This window comes from Diospyros lotus, chromosome 3 (assembly GCF_014633365.1).
Source record: "Diospyros lotus cultivar Yz01 chromosome 3, ASM1463336v1, whole genome shotgun sequence".
NCBI lineage: Eukaryota > Viridiplantae > Streptophyta > Magnoliopsida > Ericales > Ebenaceae > Diospyros > Diospyros lotus.
This window is the reverse complement of record NC_068340.1, coordinates 13686342-13706033: the sequence shown is the minus strand read 5'-3', so window position 1 is coordinate 13706033 and position 19692 is coordinate 13686342. Positions and strand designations below refer to the sequence as shown.

At 36.1% G+C, this 19692-nt stretch overlaps 1 protein-coding gene across 1 annotated transcript; it reads left to right on the top strand.

The window, feature by feature from the left end:
- The first annotated feature begins 5065 nt into the window (after positions 1-5065).
- Positions 5066-5434, top strand: LOC127796833 (uncharacterized). The gene has a single exon (XM_052329237.1). It carries the CDS (start codon positions 5066-5068, stop codon positions 5432-5434), a length of 369 nt encoding a protein of 122 aa, XP_052185197.1.
- The last annotated feature ends 14258 nt before the right edge of the window (positions 5435-19692 follow it).

Below are 19692 nucleotides of genomic sequence, written 5' to 3'. Positions count from 1 at the left end.
ACATTTTCTCACCTGTTGTCAGGTTTAACTCCATTAGGATAATACTTGCAATAGTAGCCTATATGGACTTGGAATTACATCAAATGGATGTTAAGACAGCCTTCCTCAATGGTGATTTGAGTGAAGAAATCCATACGACACAACCAGCGGGTTATGTCAAAAATGGTCAAGAACAAAAGGTATGTCACTTAATGAAGTCGATATACGGCCTGAAGCAAGCTTCTAGGCAGTGGTACCTAAAATTCCATCAATCAATTTTGAGATATGGTTTGAAAATGATGGATGAAGATCATTGTGTATATGTCTTGCATTCCAAGGACAAATTTGTGATCATGTCACTATATGTAGATGACATTCTATTAGCAAGTAATAACAAAGGGTTTTTGAAAGTCATCAAAGGATGGTTATCATCAACCTTTGAAATGAAAGATATGGGAAAAGCTGCATACATCCTTGGAGTTCAGATTCTAAGGAATCGGGCTACAAAGTTGCTAGCTTTATCTCAAGAAACTTATATAGATAAGATTCTTGAATGCTTCCATATGAAGGATGCTAAACCAATGAATACCCCGATTGCCCATAATGCCAAAATTAGTGAGGCAATGTGTCCACAAAACCCTCAAGAGAAACATGAAAGGGAACAAGTTCCATATTCAAGTGTTATAGAGAGCTTAATGTATGCCATGATGTGTACACGGCCTGATATAAGTCAAGCTGTTGGGTTATTAGCCAGGTATCAATCCAACCCAGGAAGTCAGCATTGGAAGTGTATCAAAAGGATTTTTCGTTACCTCAAAGGTACGAAAGATTATTGTTTATGCTACCAAGGTGGTAGTTTACAGTTTGTTGGATACACGGATGCTGATTGGGGAGGTGATAAGGATAGATGCAAATCTACATCGAGTTATATTTTTCTGCTAAACAGTGGAGCTATTTCTTGGAGTAGCAAGAAGCAAACTTGTACGGCTTTATCCACCATGGAGGCTGAGTTTTTGGCGAGTGCTGCTGCAGTACAAGAAGCCATATGGCTTGGTCATTTTATTTCCCATTTAAGTATAATGCCTTGCAAGAACGAGCCTATCACAATATGCTGTGATAGTCAAGCAGCTTTGGCTTATACAAAGGATCCAAAGTATCATGGGAAAACCAAGCATATTGGGATAAAATATAATTTTGTGAGAGATGCACTTGAGTCCAAGGAAGTTTGTTTGAAATATATACCTACAACGGCTATGGTTACAGATCCTTTAACTAAGCCTATACCACCTGATTTATTTGTCCGTCATGTTCAGGCAATAGGGTTGCGTAGGATATGATTGTACTTCCTTGTAACATGCAAACCATATTGTATTCAAGGTTGTTTTATTAATGAAATGAGTAGATGTATTCTTTTCATTACCATTAGTATATTCCATAACACTTAAAGGATATGTCAAGTATAGGTTGAGGATTGGCTCTCTCACACGGGCAATCCGCCCTTAGTTTGTGAACTAAGGATGAGACTTACTCAAATACCAACATAATCATGAGATGATTGTTCGAGGTAGTCACATTATTTTGTGGATGTGATCTTGAGTATGATAGTCGCCTTGATGAGTTCTTTGTGTTAGAACCTCAAGATGAGGTGATGCGTGATTCACCGAGCATATATGTACCCCACATCTGTTGCTCAACCTATGAACCAGATAGGACTTCCTAAAGAAGTTCGGCCATAACATGTGTGTTTTGGTCAGTGTCTGCACGGTATTTATAATTCAAATCTTGACATACACTCCAAGTTGAACGAGACCATTTCTTTGAGTGGGTACACTTGGTAGAATTCCACTATACATGATTTAAGTGGGAGAATTTGGGTGGTTCTTATAGTAAATCATTTACGTGGCTTGTGATACCGTGGCACATGTCTCATACCATGTGTGTATATTTAATATAGTGACCACCGAGAAGTAACTAAGAGTGATCCCTATCTCCTATGTTGTGTGAGCTTCTCATTTTTGTATGCCTTTAGTGACTATTGACTACTATTTTGTGATTATGAGTTATTTATGTTGCTTTGATGGGTAACCTATGACCATGAGAATATGCGGTCTGTCGGTTTCTTTGTTGGGCAATTAAATAACTTGTAGTTGTAAGATAGTGAGTTCAAAAGGAAAGACTTTGTTTGAATACGCTGTCGCTTGTATGTGGAATCGATCCGGATCATATGTTTCTCAGCGAAACAAGACTCCACTGCACAACGGTTTAAAGCATAAGTACTCGTTGTTTGGTATGGTTCATGAGTTTAAATTAGTTTCAACTCACAAAAAGGATTGAAAGTAGCCAAACATTGCGTAACAACAAGTCTTAGGTATCAGGCGAACTTAATGGTTATAACCATTAATGCTAATGACAGTGGGAGTCATTTTGACGACTATCTATTTAGGTAGGTAGGTCACATCGATTTGAGAAAATCTGCTATGTCTAACTTAACAGTTGCATAGTAAGAAAAACTCAACTTTCGCCAAAGGGTCACGGCCCATATGCCTTGTATGAGTCTGCATTTGTTTTTATGTGTTCTTGATGTGTTACTGATGATTGGTTCAAGTTTACCATGTGCGAGTGGGAGCTGTTGGAATTTGAGCGAATACTTGTGTACGCACAAGTTAAACTTGATCAGATGGATCATGAGCTTAACAGCAATGTGCTCATGAGATAGCTAGAGATAGCTCAACGTGAGTTTTTGAATAGCTCACAGTAGCTTAAGCTAACTCACTCCAGCTCAACTCCAACTCACCTAGCTCACTCTAGCTCAAGTCAACTCAAGGTAGTTGGACCCAGCTCGGGGCAATGACACTAGCTGAGTGATAGTGAGGTGGCAGTGACATGTCATCGGGTGATGACATGGCAGCTTACATGGACTACTAGCTAATTGACATGTGACTTAACCATGTGCTGACACATGGAAACACATAAATCTCTCTCTTTTCCTTATGGATGAAAGGTCACCATTATGGGTGGTTACACCAAGTTGGTTAAGGGTGGTTATGAGTGGTTACTTGGAAGGTTCCAAGCACCCTTTCTCCAAAGACAAGTCCTTTGGGAAAGGGTGGCACTCACATATAAATTGACCACCATCCATTTCATCCAAAGTCATGAATTTGAGAGCCTTTTATTTGTATATTACAAAGTAAAGGTAAGAGAAGAGGATTGCAAGATATTCTTCTAGAGAGAAGAATAAGAGACTAGCAAAGAAGGCACATTGGGTTGTGAAAGTATTTTGGTTGCTGCTTCTTTAAGTTGGTAATCAAATTACCCTTGGTGTGGAGTTGTGTTTTACATCAAATCGATCCTAGCAAGAAAAGGTAGAGTTATTTATCTTGGATTTTTCAAAGTAAGATTTCTATTCCGCTATTTGTTTTATAAGAAATCTTTCAAAATACACTCAAGAAAGTTCAAATTCTGATTTTGGGATGTTTTGAAAAGTTCAGTTTTACCCATGGGTCCATACTAGAACACTTTAAATAATAAAGTGACAGCTTTGATTCAATCAACGATATCTTCAAGTGTACTAATTTGATGACAAAGATTCCATATCTAGGAGAAAGACGACATTTTTATACACTAAATACACTCGAGAGAGTTCAAATTCTGATTTTGGAAGGTTTTGAAAAGTTGAGTTTTAGTCATGGATCCAAAGTAGAACACTTTTAATACTAAAGATTACAACTTTTATTCAATCAACGATATCTTCAAGTGTACTAAGTTGATGATGACGATTCCAAATCTAGGAGAAAGATGACATTTTGATACATTATGTATACTCAAAAAGTTCAAATTCTGATTTTGGGATGTTTTGAAAAGTTGAGTTTTAGCTGTGGGTCTATAGTAGAACACTTTAACAAATAAAAATACAACCTTAATTCAATCAATGATATTTTCAAGTGTACTAAGATGATGATGATGATTCCAAATCTAAGGGAAAGACGACATTTTGATACATTACATACACTCAAGAAAGTTCAAATTCTGATTTTGGGATGTTTTGAAAAGTTGAGTTTTACCTATGGGTCCATAGTGGAACACTTTAACAAATAAAGATACAACCTTGATTCAATCAAAGATATTTTCAAGTGTACTATTTTTATGACGACGATTCTGAATCTAGGAGAAAGACGACATTTCGATACATTAAATACACTCAAGAATGTTCAAATTCTGATTTTGGGATGCTTTGAAAAGTTGAGTTTTACCTATGGGTCCATAATGGAACACTTTAACAAATAAAGATACAACCTTGATTCAATCAACGATATCATCAAGTGTACTAAGTTGATGATGGCGATTCTAAATCTAGGAGAAAGATGACATTTTGATACATTACGTAAACTCAAGAAAGTTCAAATTCTGAGTTTGGGATGTTTAGAAAAGTTGAGTTTTACCTATGGGTCCATAGTGGAACACTGTAACAAATAAAGATACAACCTTGATTCAATCAACGATATTTTCAAGTGAACAATTTTGATGATGACGATTCCGAATCTAGGAGAAAGACCACATATTGATACATTACATACACTTAAGAAAGTTCAAATTCTGATTTTGGGATGTTTTGAAAAGTTGAGTTTTAGCCATAGGTCCATTGTAGAACACTTTAACAAATAAAGATACAACCTTGATTCAATCAATGATATCTTCATGTGTACTATTTTGATGATGATGATTCCAAATCTATGAGAAAGACGACATTTTGATACACTAAATACACTCAAGAAAGTTCAAATTCTCATTTCGAAAAGTTTTGAAAAGTTAAGTTTTAGCCATGGGTCATAGTAGAACACTTTAAATAATAAAGATACAACTTTGATTCAATCAATGATATCTTCAAATGTGCTAAGTTGATGATGACGATTCCAAATCTTGGAGATAGACGACATTTTGATACATTACATACACTCGAGAAAGTTCAAATTCTGATTTTTGGATGTTTTGAAAAGTGTTGTTTTAGCCATGGGTCCATAATAGAACACTTTAAATAATAAAGATACAACCTTGATTCAATCAGCTATATTTTCAAGTGTACAAATGGATGGAGTTCTTAGAAGCCTTTCCATACATCATCAAGTACAAAAAGGGAAATTCAAATATAGTGGCAGATGCATTATCACGGAGGTATGGTCTCATTACCATGATGAATGCTAAACTATTGGGATTTGAATTGATTAAAGATCAGTATATGGATGACCCAACCTTTGCTTCTACATACTTGGTTTGTGAAAAGGGAGGGGCTGTTAATGGTTTCTATAGGCATGAAGGGTACTTGTTTAAATCTGGGAAGCTTTGTATTCCTAATGGATCTATCAGGGAGCTCTTGGTGTGGGAAGCACATGGGGGAGGTTTACCTGGTCACTTTGGTGAAAAGAAGACTTTGGAGCTGATTAAAACACACTTCTATTAGCCCTCAATGATTAGAGATGTGCACCGAGTTCTCGAAAGGTGCGTAGCTTGCAAGAAGGCAAAGAGCAAGGAAGCTGCTCATGGATTATACCATTACCCGTTCCAGATCAACCTTGGATTGATGTAAGCATGGATTTTGTGCTTGGGCTGCCAAGAACACAAAGAGGAAAGGATTCAATTATGGTGGTTGTTGATAGGTTCTCAAAAATGTCTCACTTTGTGCCTTGTCACAAAACTAATGATGCTTCTCATGTAGTAGACTTGTTCTTTCAAAACATTGTAAGATTGCATGGAATACCCAGGAGTATAGTTTCAGATCGGGATGCAAAATTCTTAAGTTATTTTTGGAAGACATTATGGAAAAAGCTTGGCACAAGGCTGCTCTTTAGTACTGCTTTCCATCCTCAAACCGATGGACAAACCGAAGTGGTAAACCAAACACTTTCTTCCTTACTTAGAACTATTGTTAATAAGAATTTGAAAATTTTGGATGAGTGCTTGGCTTTTGTTGAATTTGCATATAATAGAAGTGTGCACAGTGCAACTAAGCATTCTCCATTTGAAGTGGTCTATGGATTTAACCCCATTACGCCACTTGATCTAGCACCACTTCCATTCAAAGAGAGAGCATGTTTGGATGGGGAAAAGAAGGCTGAGTTAATTAAAAAGTTACATGAATATGTGAAACAACAAATAGAGAAGCGAAATGCAGCCTATGGGAGATTGGCAAATAAAAGAAGGAAGCAAGTTCAGTTTAATCCAGGAGATCTGTATGGATTCATCTTCGAAAGGAGCGATTTCCAAACAAAAGGAAGTCCAAACTTATGCCACGAGCAGATGGTCCATTCAAGGTATTGGAAAGGGTGAATGACAATGCATATAAGATTGATTTTCCTAGAGATTACCAAGTGTCAGCTACATTCAATGTAAGGGATTTAACACCTTATTTAGAGGACATCAAAGATCTGGATTTGAGGGCAAATCCTATTCAACCAGGGGATGTGAATCATAAGGGAGTTAAGGTAAAGGCTGACCAAGGACATGAAATTACAAGTGATGGGCCAATTACACGTTCAAGGGCTAAGCAACTACAAAAGGAATTTTAGTTATTCATTGGAAAGAGTCCAGCCCACTTGGAGGAATTAAAGCCCAAATTAATCACTTTGCTTACTTGCTTGGAAGATCAGCCACGAAATTAATCAGAAAGGTAATCTTGGAACCTTCATATCTCTTTGATGGCTTGGAATTAAGAGGCGTGCCATATGTCATTGGAAAACTCACGATCTTATAGCAATTTCTTGTATTCATGAACGCAATTCCGAAATTCCAGCTATGATTTATGGCCGATTTAGGTTTGCTTGGAAGAACTATGAAGAAGCGGGAATTCAAAGTTATGGGGAATCAAAGTGCATTTATGGCTTTGTCTCCCACTTTGGCTTTAATCTCTTCCATTTCCTAAGCTTCAGATTTATGGAGAATTGAAGCATTTAAGGCTTTGTTTATTATGTCTCCCACTTAGTTTTAATGTTTCTGTTTCGCATGCTTGGAGGGATGTTCCAAGATTTATTTTTTTTATGTTTCCCATGCTTGGAGGGATGTTCCAAGACTAGTATTTATATGGTTCCTCTTATGTACGTTTTTTTTTTAATGAACATTTTCATCTGAATGCAGAAAGCATTTTTATAAATTCTTATCTGAGCATCCTTTTCCTTAGTGGCGAATTTCCTTGGATTCTTATCACTCTTCCTTCTTCTTTCTAAGAGTGTGGCGAATCAACCCTAGTGTTTTCTTGTTGTGGCGAGTTTTCTTATCAATAGGAAGGTGTTGGGTTTTCTCTTTTTCTCTTTGGCATTTTGGGCACATCAAAAGATATCATCAAGTGTACTAAATATACATTTGTAACATCAAGTGTACTAAGTTGAACATAGTGTATTTAGTGTATCAAAATGTCGTCTTTAACTTGGATTTGGAATCGTGGAAAGCAAAGAAGTCAATTTTGATAAATCATTGATTGAACAAAGTTGTCTCTTTCTTGTTTCAAGTGTTCTACTATGGACCCATGGCTAAAACTCTAGTTTTGAAAACTTCCCAAAATCCGAATTTGGGCTTTCTTTAGTGTATTTTGTGTATCAAAATTTCGTGTTTAACATGGATTTGGAATCGTCAAAAGCAAAGAAGCCAATTTTGAGAAAACGTTGATTGAACAAAGTTGTCTCTTTCTTGTTTCAAATGTTCTACTATGGACCCATGTCTAAAACTCGATTTTTAAAAACTTCTCGAAATCAAAATTTGGACTTTCCATAGTGTATTTAGTGTATCAAAATGTCATCTTTAACATGTGTTCCGAATTGTCAAATGAAAAGTAGTCAATTTTGAGATATCGTTGATTGAACAAAGCAGTCTCTTTCTTGTTTCAAGTGTTCTACTATGGACCCATGGATAAAACTCAAGTTTTGAAGACATCCTGAAATTCGAATTTGGACTTTTTTAGTACATTTAGTATATCAAAATGTCATCTTTAACATAGATTTGGAATCGTCGAAAGCAAAGAAGTCAATTTTGAGAAATTATTGATTGAACAAAGTTGTCTCTTTCTTGTTTCAAGTGTTCTACTATGGACCCATTGGTAAAACTCAAGTTTTGAAAATCTTCCTGAAATCAAATTTGGAATTTCCATAGTGTATTTCGTGTATAAAAATGTCGTCTTTAACATGGATTTGGAATCGTCAAAAGCAAAGAAGTCAATTTTGCGATATTGTTGATTCAACAAAGTTGTCCCTTTCTTGTTTCAAGTGTTCAACTATGGAGCCATGGCTGAACCTCAAGTTTTGAAAACTTCTCGAAATCTGAATTTGGACTTTCTTTACTGTATTTAGTGTGTCAAAATGTCATCTTTAACATAGATTTGGAATCGTCAAAAGCAAAGAAGTCAATTTTGAGAAATTATTGATTGAACAAAGTTGTCTTTTTCTTGTTTCAAGTGTTCTACTATGGACCCATTGGTAAAACTGAAGTTTTGAAAACTTCCCCAAATCCGAATTTGGATTTTCTTTAGTTTATTTAGTGTATCAAAATGTCATTTTTTACATGGATTTGGAATCGTCAAATGCAAAGAAGTCAATTTTCAGATATCGTTGATTGAACAAAGTTATCCCTTTCATGTTTCAAGTGTTCTATTATGGACCCATGTCTAAAACTCGAGTTTTAAAAACTTCTCGAAATCAAAATTTGGACTTTCCATAGTGTATTTAGTGTATCAAAATGTCATCTTTAACATGGGTTCCGAATCGTCAAATGCAAAGTAGTCAATTTTGAGATATCGTTGATTGAATAAAGTAGTCTCTTTCTTGTTTCAAGTATTCTACTATGGACCCATGGCTAAAACTCAAGTTTTGAAGACATCCCGAAATCCGAATTTGGACTTTCTTTAGTACATTTAGTATATCAAAATGTCATCTTTAACATAGATTTGGAATCGTCTAAAGCAAAGAAGTCAATTTTGAGAAATGATTGATTAAACAAAGTTGTCTCTTTCTTGTTTCAAGTGTTCTACTATGGACCCATTGGTAAAACTGAAGTTTTGAAAACTTCCCCAAATCCGAATTTGGACTTTCTTTAGTGTATTTAGTGTATCAAAATGTCGTATTTGACATGGATTTGGAATCGTAAAATGCAAAGAAGTCAATTTTGAGATATCGTTGATTGAACAAAGTTATCCCTTTCATGTTTCAAATGTTCTACTATGGAGCCATGGCTGAACCTCATGTTTTGAAAACTTCTCGAAATCCGAATTTGGACTTTCTTTACTGTATTTAGTGTATCAAAATGTCATCTTTAACATAGATTTGGAATCGTCGAAAGCAAAGAAGTCAATTTTGAGAAATTATTGATTGAACAAAGTTGTCTCTTTCTTGTTTCTGTTGAGTGTAGATTTTGATGATTGGCATGTGTGAATGTGAATTTATATTTTATGTACTAACAAAGCATGAAGCCTTCATAAGGCTTACAAAGCTATTCTTTAGTGATTTCATGACACAGGTTATATATGGAAATTTCTTATACTTATATAGAGATTTCATTATATATGGAAACAAGTTTTTAGAGAGCTTTCTAGAAATTTGAGTATTTGAGCTATGAATGGAAAGTTCTTCTTAGAATGGAAAGTCTAGAAGATATATTGAATCCTTGTTCATATATGGGAAGTTCAAAAGATATATATGGAAGTTTTTGAGGAGATTGGAGTAGTCCACTATATGGAGTTGCCATATATGTAACTTGGCAACATAGCATTGTTAATGTGGCATTTTGATGACATGGCAGCCACGTGGAGCACACTCATCAAGGTTACATCTTCTCGTTGGTCTAAATATGGTAAGAGAATCATGGAGTAAATTTAAAGGTTCTTAGAAGCTTCTTTACTTAGTTAAATATGGAAGAATTTTTGAATTGCATTCAAATGGAGAAGTTAAAGATTCAGCCCTATTATTAGAGCCAAAAAATAAGGATAGTTCAAACCTGATTTAGAGCCAAAGCTCTGATACCAAATGATGTGAACCCCACGAAGGAAGGTGAGACCCGACGATCAAAAATGGTTCCTTTGCCAAGGATTGTTCTAAAACAGATTCATAATAAAGAAAACAAAGGATCTTGACCCGTTATCTATAAAGAGATAAGAACCAAAGGTATAAGAAGGTAGGGTTGACGCCACACTCAAGATATATGAGAAGAGTTGTGAGTGATAAGTCAAGGATGAACGCCACAAGATAAAATTTTGATAAGTTCAAAATAGTTCGTTGAAGAACCAAAGAGAAAACTCTCACAAAATAATATTGTTCAAAAACTACATTCCTCTTGGGTTACATTGGCTTATATAGCCGAACTCAAATTCTAATTTAGAAGGAAATAAACCAAATCCTAGGCATAGTAGGAATTGAATACAAGAAGGAAATAGCATAATCTGATGAAGAAACAAGAATTATCTAAATTAGAAAAGATTTAAAACAAATGAGGAAATAAGGGAAGCTTGGATCTTATCAATCAATCATCCCCACATCTTGTCAATCAATCAACCCCAAATCTTGCAACCTTGTCAATCAATCAGCCAATCCATCAGTCAACCCCAAATCTTGCAAATCTTATCAATCAATCAATCATTCAATCAATCAACCCCAAATCTTGCAATCTTGCAAATCTTCTCAATCAATCAATCATTCAATCTATCAACCCCAAATCTTGTAATCTTGTTATTGGGCCTCCATGAATGCTCAACAGATCTTGTGAGGCTTTAGCAACCCGATTCACATCATTTGGTATCAGAGCTTTGGCTCTAAATCAGGTTTGAACTATCCTTATTTTTTTTGCTTTCATTGTTTATTATCTCTCTTTATTCCAGCACCATTGTTTGTTCTTCAAGTCTACACTTTGCCTATTTCTTCATCTTGATATTTTCAAGTTTTGTTATTTATCATTATATATAAAAAAAAGTGAGAAGTTGGGAATTCCAAAAAAAAAAAAAGGAAAGTCAAAAATTCAAAAAAAAAAAAAAAGTGGAAAGTTGGAAGTTCGCAAAGAAAAAGAAAGTGCGAAATTAAAAATTCAAAAAAAGAAAAAGTATAGAAAATTCAAAAATCAATTAAATCTGAATTAGTTGAAGTGTTACTTGTCATCCAAGTTTTGATTGCATAAAGTGTGTATTCTGTCTATTTAGAGCAGTTCAACCCTAGTTGCATCAAATTCATATCTCTTTTCCTCTCTCTTTCTTATTCATCGTTCCATTATAACACTGTTCTTTTGGCTTCTTAAATTGTGCCTATTTTTTCGTCTTTGCAAATTAACCCATTCTCATTCTTAGTGATTGATTGGTTGAGTTTGGATTGTTGCAAGGAAAATTTTGATTGAGTTCATTTGAGTTCAATAAAGAACTAAAAGAGGAGGCTAAAGAGTGGAAAAAGGCAAGAGAGTGTGAGCTCATAAGAGGGTAAAAGCCAAGTTTGAGAATACACGAGTGTGAGTGCTATCAATCTTGAGAGGAAACACGTGAGGGAGTGTTTGTGAGGTTTCCTAACTTTGTTTTGCAGGGTATTAAACATGTCTCAAGAGAATGAAGCTCAAGAAAAGATAGATTTCAAACTTTTCTTTCAGTCCTTAGAGCAAAAATTTGAACGAATGGAGATGAGATTTGATGAGATAAATGAGAAAATAGATAAAGTTGAATCTAGTTCTCAAAGGGGGCAGCCAACTAGAGCTCCAACTGTGCAACGAAGAGAGAGGCATCCACCTAGGTATGAATATGAAGATGACTATGGAGATGACCTAGATGATAATGATCGTGCCTCTAATGTTAGTATAAGCTGATTTAGGCGTGGGAATAAAGATAGAGGAGTTAGACATGGAGAAAGGATTGATAACAACTTGGACAAGATTAAGATGCAGATTCCATCTTTCCAAGGCAAAAATGATCCAGAAGTTTATTTGGAGTGGGAGACAAAGGTTGAAATGGTGTTTGCTTGTCACAACTACTCTGAATTGAAAAAGGTAAAATTGGCCACCATTGAATTTACTGATTATGCTATTATTTGGTGGGATCAACTTATTTTGAGCAGGAGACGAAATTGTGAAAGGCCCATTGAGACATGGGAAGAAATGAAGGCTATTATGAGGAGGCGATTCATTCCAAGTCACTACTATAGGGACTTATTTCAGAAGTTGCAACGCCTTACTCAAGGTTCCAAAAGTGTTGAGGACTACCACAAAGAGATGGAAATAGCCATGATTCGAGCCAATGTGGAGGAGGACCGAGAAACTACCATGGCCAGGTTCCTAGTTGGATTGAACCATGATATTGCAGAAGTGGTAGAATTACAACATTATGTTGAGTTAGATGACATGGTGCACATGGCCATTAAAGTGGAGCGACAATTGAAGAGAAAGGGGTCCACACGAATTGGGCAAAATTCAGGTTCTTCTTCAACATGGGAATCGAATTGGAGTGGAAAGGATGAAAGGCCTAATGTTGAAACCTTCAAAACTAACAAAGATGGAGGAGCACCAAATAAGGTAAAATCTGATACTCTACCTCCTAGAAATAGAGATATCAAATGCTTTTAGTGTTTAGGAACAGGCCATATTGCATCTCAATGCCCAAACAAGAGAGTGATGATTTTGAAAGATGATGGTGATATTGAGACCGAAGATGAGATTGATAATAAGTCTGATAATGAGTCTATGCCACCTTTAGAGGATGCAAGTGGCATTAAGTACCCAGTTGATGGGGAGCTCTTGGTGGCAATGAGAGCTCTTAGTGTACAAGTCAAAACGGATGCGAAAGAGCAACGTGAGAATATTTTTTATACTAGATGCCATGTCACCGATAAGGTATGTAGCATGATTATTGATAGTGGGAGCTGTACTAATGTGGCTAGTACTAGCTTGGTTGAAAAATTAAATTTGATGACTTTGAAGCATCTTAGGTCGTATAAGCTACAATGGTTGAATGATCGTGGAGAATTTAAAGTAACTAAACAAGTGTTTGTTCCATTCTCAATTGGGAAGTATACAGATGAAGTTTTGTGTGATGTGGTGCCAATGCATGCGGGCCATATTCTTTTGGGATGACCATGGCAGTTTGATAGGTGTGCAATTCATGATGGTTATACCAATAGATTCTCCTTTGTACTTAATTAAAAACTAATTACTTTTGTACCCCTATCCCCAAGACAATTGTATGAAGATCAAGTGAGGTTAAAAAAAGAGAGTGATAAGAAAGAGGAGAGTGAGAGTTCAAGAGTAAGAGAAATTGAGATGATGAAAAAGGAGAGTGAGAGTTCAAAAGTAAGAGAAACTGAGACCAAACAGAGAGAAAATGAGAGCAAAAAAGGAAAAGAAGTTTCGGTTAGTAAGGAAAGAAAAGAGAGAAAACAAGTGAACTATTATGTAAGAGAGAGTGAGTTCAAAAAGGCTTTGTTTCTAAATCAGCCTATGATTGTACTTTCGTACAAAGAGGTTTGTTTTAGTACTACTGACCTTAACCCCTCTTTGCTGATGTGAACCTGCGATGGGACAAGACCAAAGGAACCCACAAAAGATTGAAACAAACCCCAGAAAAGCCAAAATCGAATAGAAGGCAAATAATTCCCGACCCGTTGATTCACGAACCAAGAACCTAGACTATATTAAAATCTAGACCCGTTGATTATGCAGAAACAAGAACCAAGAATTGTTGAACGCCACAAAGACTGCCCAGATCTTTGATAAGTTTGGGTTTGAACGCCAAAAAGGAATCACTCCATTGATAAGTTCGAAGTTTTGTTCATTGAAGAACAAGATAGAAGAGAGGGATCTCTCAAATTCAAAAATTCATAATAATCTCTATCTAATGTTTACAATGGAAAAGCCTTTAAATAGGCGAATAATTAAATCCTAATTCTACATGGAAACAAATAAAAATCCTAAATTACATAGAAAATAAATAAATTACTAGATCTAGTCAATCAATCAATCATTCCTTTTATATTCCCAGATCTTTTCAATCAATCAATCAGGTAATCAATCAATCATCTATTCCTTTTTATGCTCTCAAATCTTGTCAATCAATTAACTAATCAATCAATCAATCATGCGCCCAAATCTTGCAATCAACCAATCAATCAATAACCATTCCTTTTTATGCGCAAATCTTGTCAATCATCCAATTTCGACATGGTTGACGAGGTTGACTTGTCCGATTGCATCATTATTAGTCGGCCCTCCATGATTCTCATCATTCCTTCTCTCTTCAAGACGATTCATCCTCGAATCATGAATTGGAAGGATCAGCTTGTAGGCAATCTCACAAATAGTCACATCCCTGAAAGCCTGCAAACTTTCAAGCATTTTTTTTTTTTTTGTATGACTCTAAGAAATATCAAACAAAATGACTCAAGAACGAAATGTGAGGAATAACGAAAAGAACAGAACAAGATACCAAAAGAAAAAAAAAATCTCTTTATTTTAACTTTCTAATACGGATGACTCTAGGAATTTCGAATAACAAGACTCAAGATAATGTGACGTAGAATCAAAAGAAGGAATAAAACCTTAGGATGTGAATATTTTTTTGTATTTTTAAATGATATAAGAATGAAAAAAAAAAGGATAGATAAATACCCGATTTTAGAGCCAAAGCTCTGATACCAACTGATGTGAACCAACGATGGGACAAGACCAAAGGAACCCACAAAAGATTGAAACGAATCCCAGAAAAGCCAAAATCGAATAGAAGGCAAAGAATTCCCGACCCGTTGACTCACGAACCAAGAACCTAGACTATATTAAAATCTAGACCCGTTGATTATACGGAAGCAAGAACCAAGAATTGTTGAACGCCACAAAGACTGCCCAGATCTTTGATAAGTTCGGGTTTTGAATGCCACAAAGGAATCACTCCATTGATAAGTTCAAAATTTTGTTCATTGAAGAATAAGATAAAAGAGATAAATCTCTCAAATTCAAAAATTCATAATAATCTCTATTTTTAGGAGGTGGAGTATCAGATTTTACCTTATTTGGTGCTTCTCCATCTTTGTTATTTTTCGAGATTTCAACATTAGGCCTTTCATCCTTTCCATTCCAATTCGTTTCCCATGTTGAAGAAGAACCTGAATTTTGCCTAATTCGTGTAGGCCCCTTTCTCTTCAATTGTCGCTCCACTTTAATGGCCATGTGCACCATGTCATCTAACTCAACGTAATGTTGTAATTCTACCACATCTGCAATATCACGGTTCAATCCAACTAGGAACCTGGCCATGGTAGTTTCTCAGTCCTCCTCCACATTGGCTCGAATCATGGCTATTTCCATCTCCTTGTGGTAGTCCTCAACACTTTTGGAACCTTGAGTAAGGCGTTGCAACTTCTGAAATAAGTCCCTATAGTAGTGATTTGGAATGAATCGCCTTCTCATAATAGCCTTCATTTCTTCCCATGTCTCAATGGGCCTTTCACGATTCCGTCTCCTACTCAAAATAAGTTGATCCCACCAAATAATAGCATAATCAGTAAATTTGACAGTGGCCAATTTTACCTTTTTCAATTTAGAGTAGTTGTGACGAGCAAACACCATTTCAACCTTTGTCTCCCACTCCAAATAAACTTCTGGATCGTTTTTGCCTTGGAAAGATGTGTAACACCCGGTGTTACAGGTGTTAAAAGAATGAGAAAGAAAGTGAGAAAATTCCAAAAACGCCCTTGAGAAGGTGTTGGATCCTTGTGATTGAGGGTGCCCTATGAGAGGGGTATTTTGGTAATTTGGATAGTGAAGTCCAATAAAGGGTAATTTGATAAATTGGAAATAATTCCTAGGTGGAATTAAGTATGGAAGTGAATTAGTTCCCATTTTGGATTATGTGGAGATAAATGGGATTGAAGATTTGAAAAGGGTATTTTTGGTAATTTTGAAGTAAATTCTATAATGGAATTAAATTATGGAAATGGGGAAAAATACTCATAAATTATTTATGTGAGTAAAATAATGGATTTTCCCTAAAATAGTGGGTTAATATGGAAATGCCACATGGATGGCTTAGATTAAGTCTTGAAAGCCAAGGTTGTGGCATGGAGTGACACTTGGCATTTTCTTGTCCAAGTAAAATGGAAGAGATGAGAGTGATTATTTTAAATCAAAAGGAAAAGATTAATAGTCACTCAAGACATTAATGAGGGTGATGATGATGTTGGGAAAAGAAATTCAAATTTGAATTTTGAAAATTTTCATGGTTGAAGGGTGAAAATTATCTCATTAAAATAAATGGCAATTAATTGGAAAGTTGCCTTACAATTGATATATATTATTGATGGGTGAAATTTTCCCAATTATGTAAATAGAATTTAATTTCAAAAGAAATTGGAATATGGTCATTCTTGCAATTAATGGGAGGCATGATTAAGTTGCATTTAAAGAAAATGCAAAAGAAATGGAAAATGGTCAAGCATTGATTATGGAAAATGGTCACATTAAATTAAGTGGGAAAGAAAATATACGTCTCTCAAGTGGTCACTCATGTGATGGGGTGAAATTAGTCAAATTAAATAAATGAGGAAAATGACTAATTTTGGAATGGAAGACCAAGATGATCCAAAGGTGGAGACTTGGCCTTGGATTAGGAAATTGATCCAAGGGTCATAAATTAGTCTTGAAAGTTGGCATGGATTGCCAACATAAATGGAAGTGAATTCAAATAATTAGAATGGATGGTTGAGATTAAAAATCTCCAAAGCACGTGGATTGTGCTTGTAATGGAAGGCTAGGATTATTTCTCTTAAACCCACAAAGATCCAAAGGTTAGGATCCATTCTTGAAAGAGGGAGAAAATTTATATATTGGCAAGGTAGGAAGACAAGTCTCCCCTTTGGCCATTTGAAGAAGAAGAAGAAGAAGAAGAAAAAGAAAGAGCCTAGAGGTAAACTCTTTAGTTTTTGTAAAGAAATTTAAGTCTTCTAACTTCTTAGTCTTCTTATCTTCAAGGATTAGATTTTTTTTTATCAAGGTTATTTCTTTTACTTCTTTAGGGGATGGAAGCAAGTGAAGTCTTGCCAAGTCAAGTTGTTGAAGCTCTCTTGAAGTTAAAGATTGTGGAAAAATCTAAAAGAATAGAGGTAAGGGATAGCCCCATGGGATGGTGGCTTGCAAGTTGTAAGTATGATGCATGATTTCTATGTGTGCATTGGCATGTTGTGTGTTTTAGGACCTATGGCCATGAGGTTGAGTGGGGTAGGGTAGATTAAAGCCTCAAACCAAGGTGGTTGTGAGGATGTGGAAGCCCTAACCATGTTGCATACATGCATTGGCATCACATTTATTTTCATGTTCATACTATTGTCATTGCACCCTTATTGAGCTTAATAGCTCATGAGGTTTTTATCCTCACCATGTAGGTATCTCATGTGCAAGAAGGAAGGGAGTTTTCCAAGGTTAAGAGTTGAAATCAAGGAAGAAAGCAAGAGTAGCAATGTTTATGTATTTTTATGCCTTAAGTGTTGTATTTATTTTGTTAATATGTAATGAAGGCTAAGTGTGAGAAAAAGGGGGCAAACTTGAATGTTTTGGAAGCCCCTTGGTATGAGAAAGTATTATGGAAATGTGGGGTTTCATTTCAAAAAAAAAAAAAAAAAAAGGGTGGGGGCAGTGTGCTGGCCAGGGGCGCGCCTGGCGCGGCCGCCCATAGCTGGTGTGCGCGGACGGCCAGGCCGCGCGCGCGGCCTGCGCGCATGGCCGCGCGGCCAGCGCCCGCGACCGGTGCTCGAGGCTTGCGCGCATGGCCGCGCTTCTAGTGCGCGCGATCGCGCGCACGGCCCATGCGCGCGCGCGGCCCCTCGCTGGAGGGGGGCGCGGCCAGCTGCCGCACCCCCCCTTGCTGCTGTTAGTTTTTTTTTTCTGTTTTTCTTTTTTTTATTATTTAATTCCTGTTTATTTAAATATAGGATATTATTTTGGAAATTCTGAAATAATCTATATTTAAATAAATAAATAAATGAGTATTTAGCCTCTAAATTATTATTAAATTAATATAAATTTGAGGCAATTGAGGAAAATTTTCTATATTTTGGAAAATTAAATAATGGAGTTTTCCCCTTAAATTTTAGAAATTGGATGAGGATTCCTTGAGATTTGTATTTCAAAAAAATAAATTTCCTAATGGTTGGAAAATTAAGGAATTTTTGAAATAATTAAAGGGGAAAATCGATGGAGATTTATGAGGAAAATTTATTTAAATTTTTCCAAAGAAATATTAATCCAAATATTTTCCAAAGGAATTGAATGTGAGATAAATGGGTTAATGGTTGGGGCAAAGAAAAGAAAAATTATTTTCTCACAATTAAGGCGTTATGCCATAATTTATTTGAAGCTAGAGAGCTATAGCTTATTTTCTTTCGATCCTGGGAGGTCACCCTAAGCTCATCATTAAAGAGCTTGAGAAGGGATGACGATTGCGAGGTTTCGGGTTTTAATAGGTCGTCTGATAATTCCCGGACCCTCGAGCAGAGCGAAGAGAGGGCAAAGCCTAGTTCCCACCTAGGTCGTTTCCGTTGAAACGTAGCCGTCTCTTCATCTTTGCCCTAGCATGTAAATAGTAAGTGAAAGATCCATAAACGAGGAACATAGCATGCAACGGAAGCGGTTTTAAAAAAACTTTCCTCGTATTGATTAGAATCTAGGAAACTTACTTTTCCTACGGATTACCGGACGGAATGAGGCGACAGGCGGAGGATGGGCGGGAGCTTCTTCACGTGGTGGAGACGACGGCTGTCCTGCAATCCTTCGGCTCCTTCGCATCAGAACTTGAAGGCTCTCTTTCGATCTTCCGAAGTATGACTCGAACTCGTGGCCTCTCTTTTCGGTGAAGAAGAGCAAAAATCGACTTGGATGAAAAACAAAACAAGGAGAGAATATATAGGGAGAACCCTAGGGTTAAAACCCTAGTGGGCCAAGTCCATTTAATTAATTTTCTAATTGGGTTAGCCCAATTAATTAATTAAAACTAATGAACTATTGTTTTATTCTAGCCTAATTAATTATGGACCATTCTGAATAAAATAATTCTCTCTTTATGTAATTCATCCAACAAGCCAAATGTATTAAATAATACATGAGTTATATCGAGCTACCCCGGGGACCAAAAGACAAATTATTCGCAGCTACTAAAATGACCAAAATATCCCTGCTACCTAGTAGCTATATTTTATCATTCTAAGTGTTCCAACTATCACCATATGGTAACACTGACCCCACGAATAATTCTGCATATGCAATGTCTTTGACCTACTAGTGTAATGACGAAAATACCCCTCTACGTAACACCATCATTTAGAAAGGAATAATGTACTAACACCTTTCTAAATGATTTCTACCATCCTTAGATCACTAGTCCAATAATCTGTGACTACTCGAATGTACTTGCTTATCACTAGGAGCTACCCAGAAGCACACACTCTTAAGTCACGTTCCCAGGGCCCTGGATTATTTGATTATTCTTGGACAATCACAAGGGGGTGAATCACAGAAACTATCTTGTATCAGTCTGTCTTAGCTAATTAGAAACCATACTCCCAACTCAAAAGGTTATTGATCTTTGATAGACCTCACCTACAGTGAATCTAAGAATATAGCTCTAAGTTCACTAGACCACCAACTAATACTCAAGTATTAGAGTACTCGTCCACGTAGTAGCAGTGATAGACTAGCTCCATGATAATTAGTACTTTGTCATTAGCTTCTATCACAGGT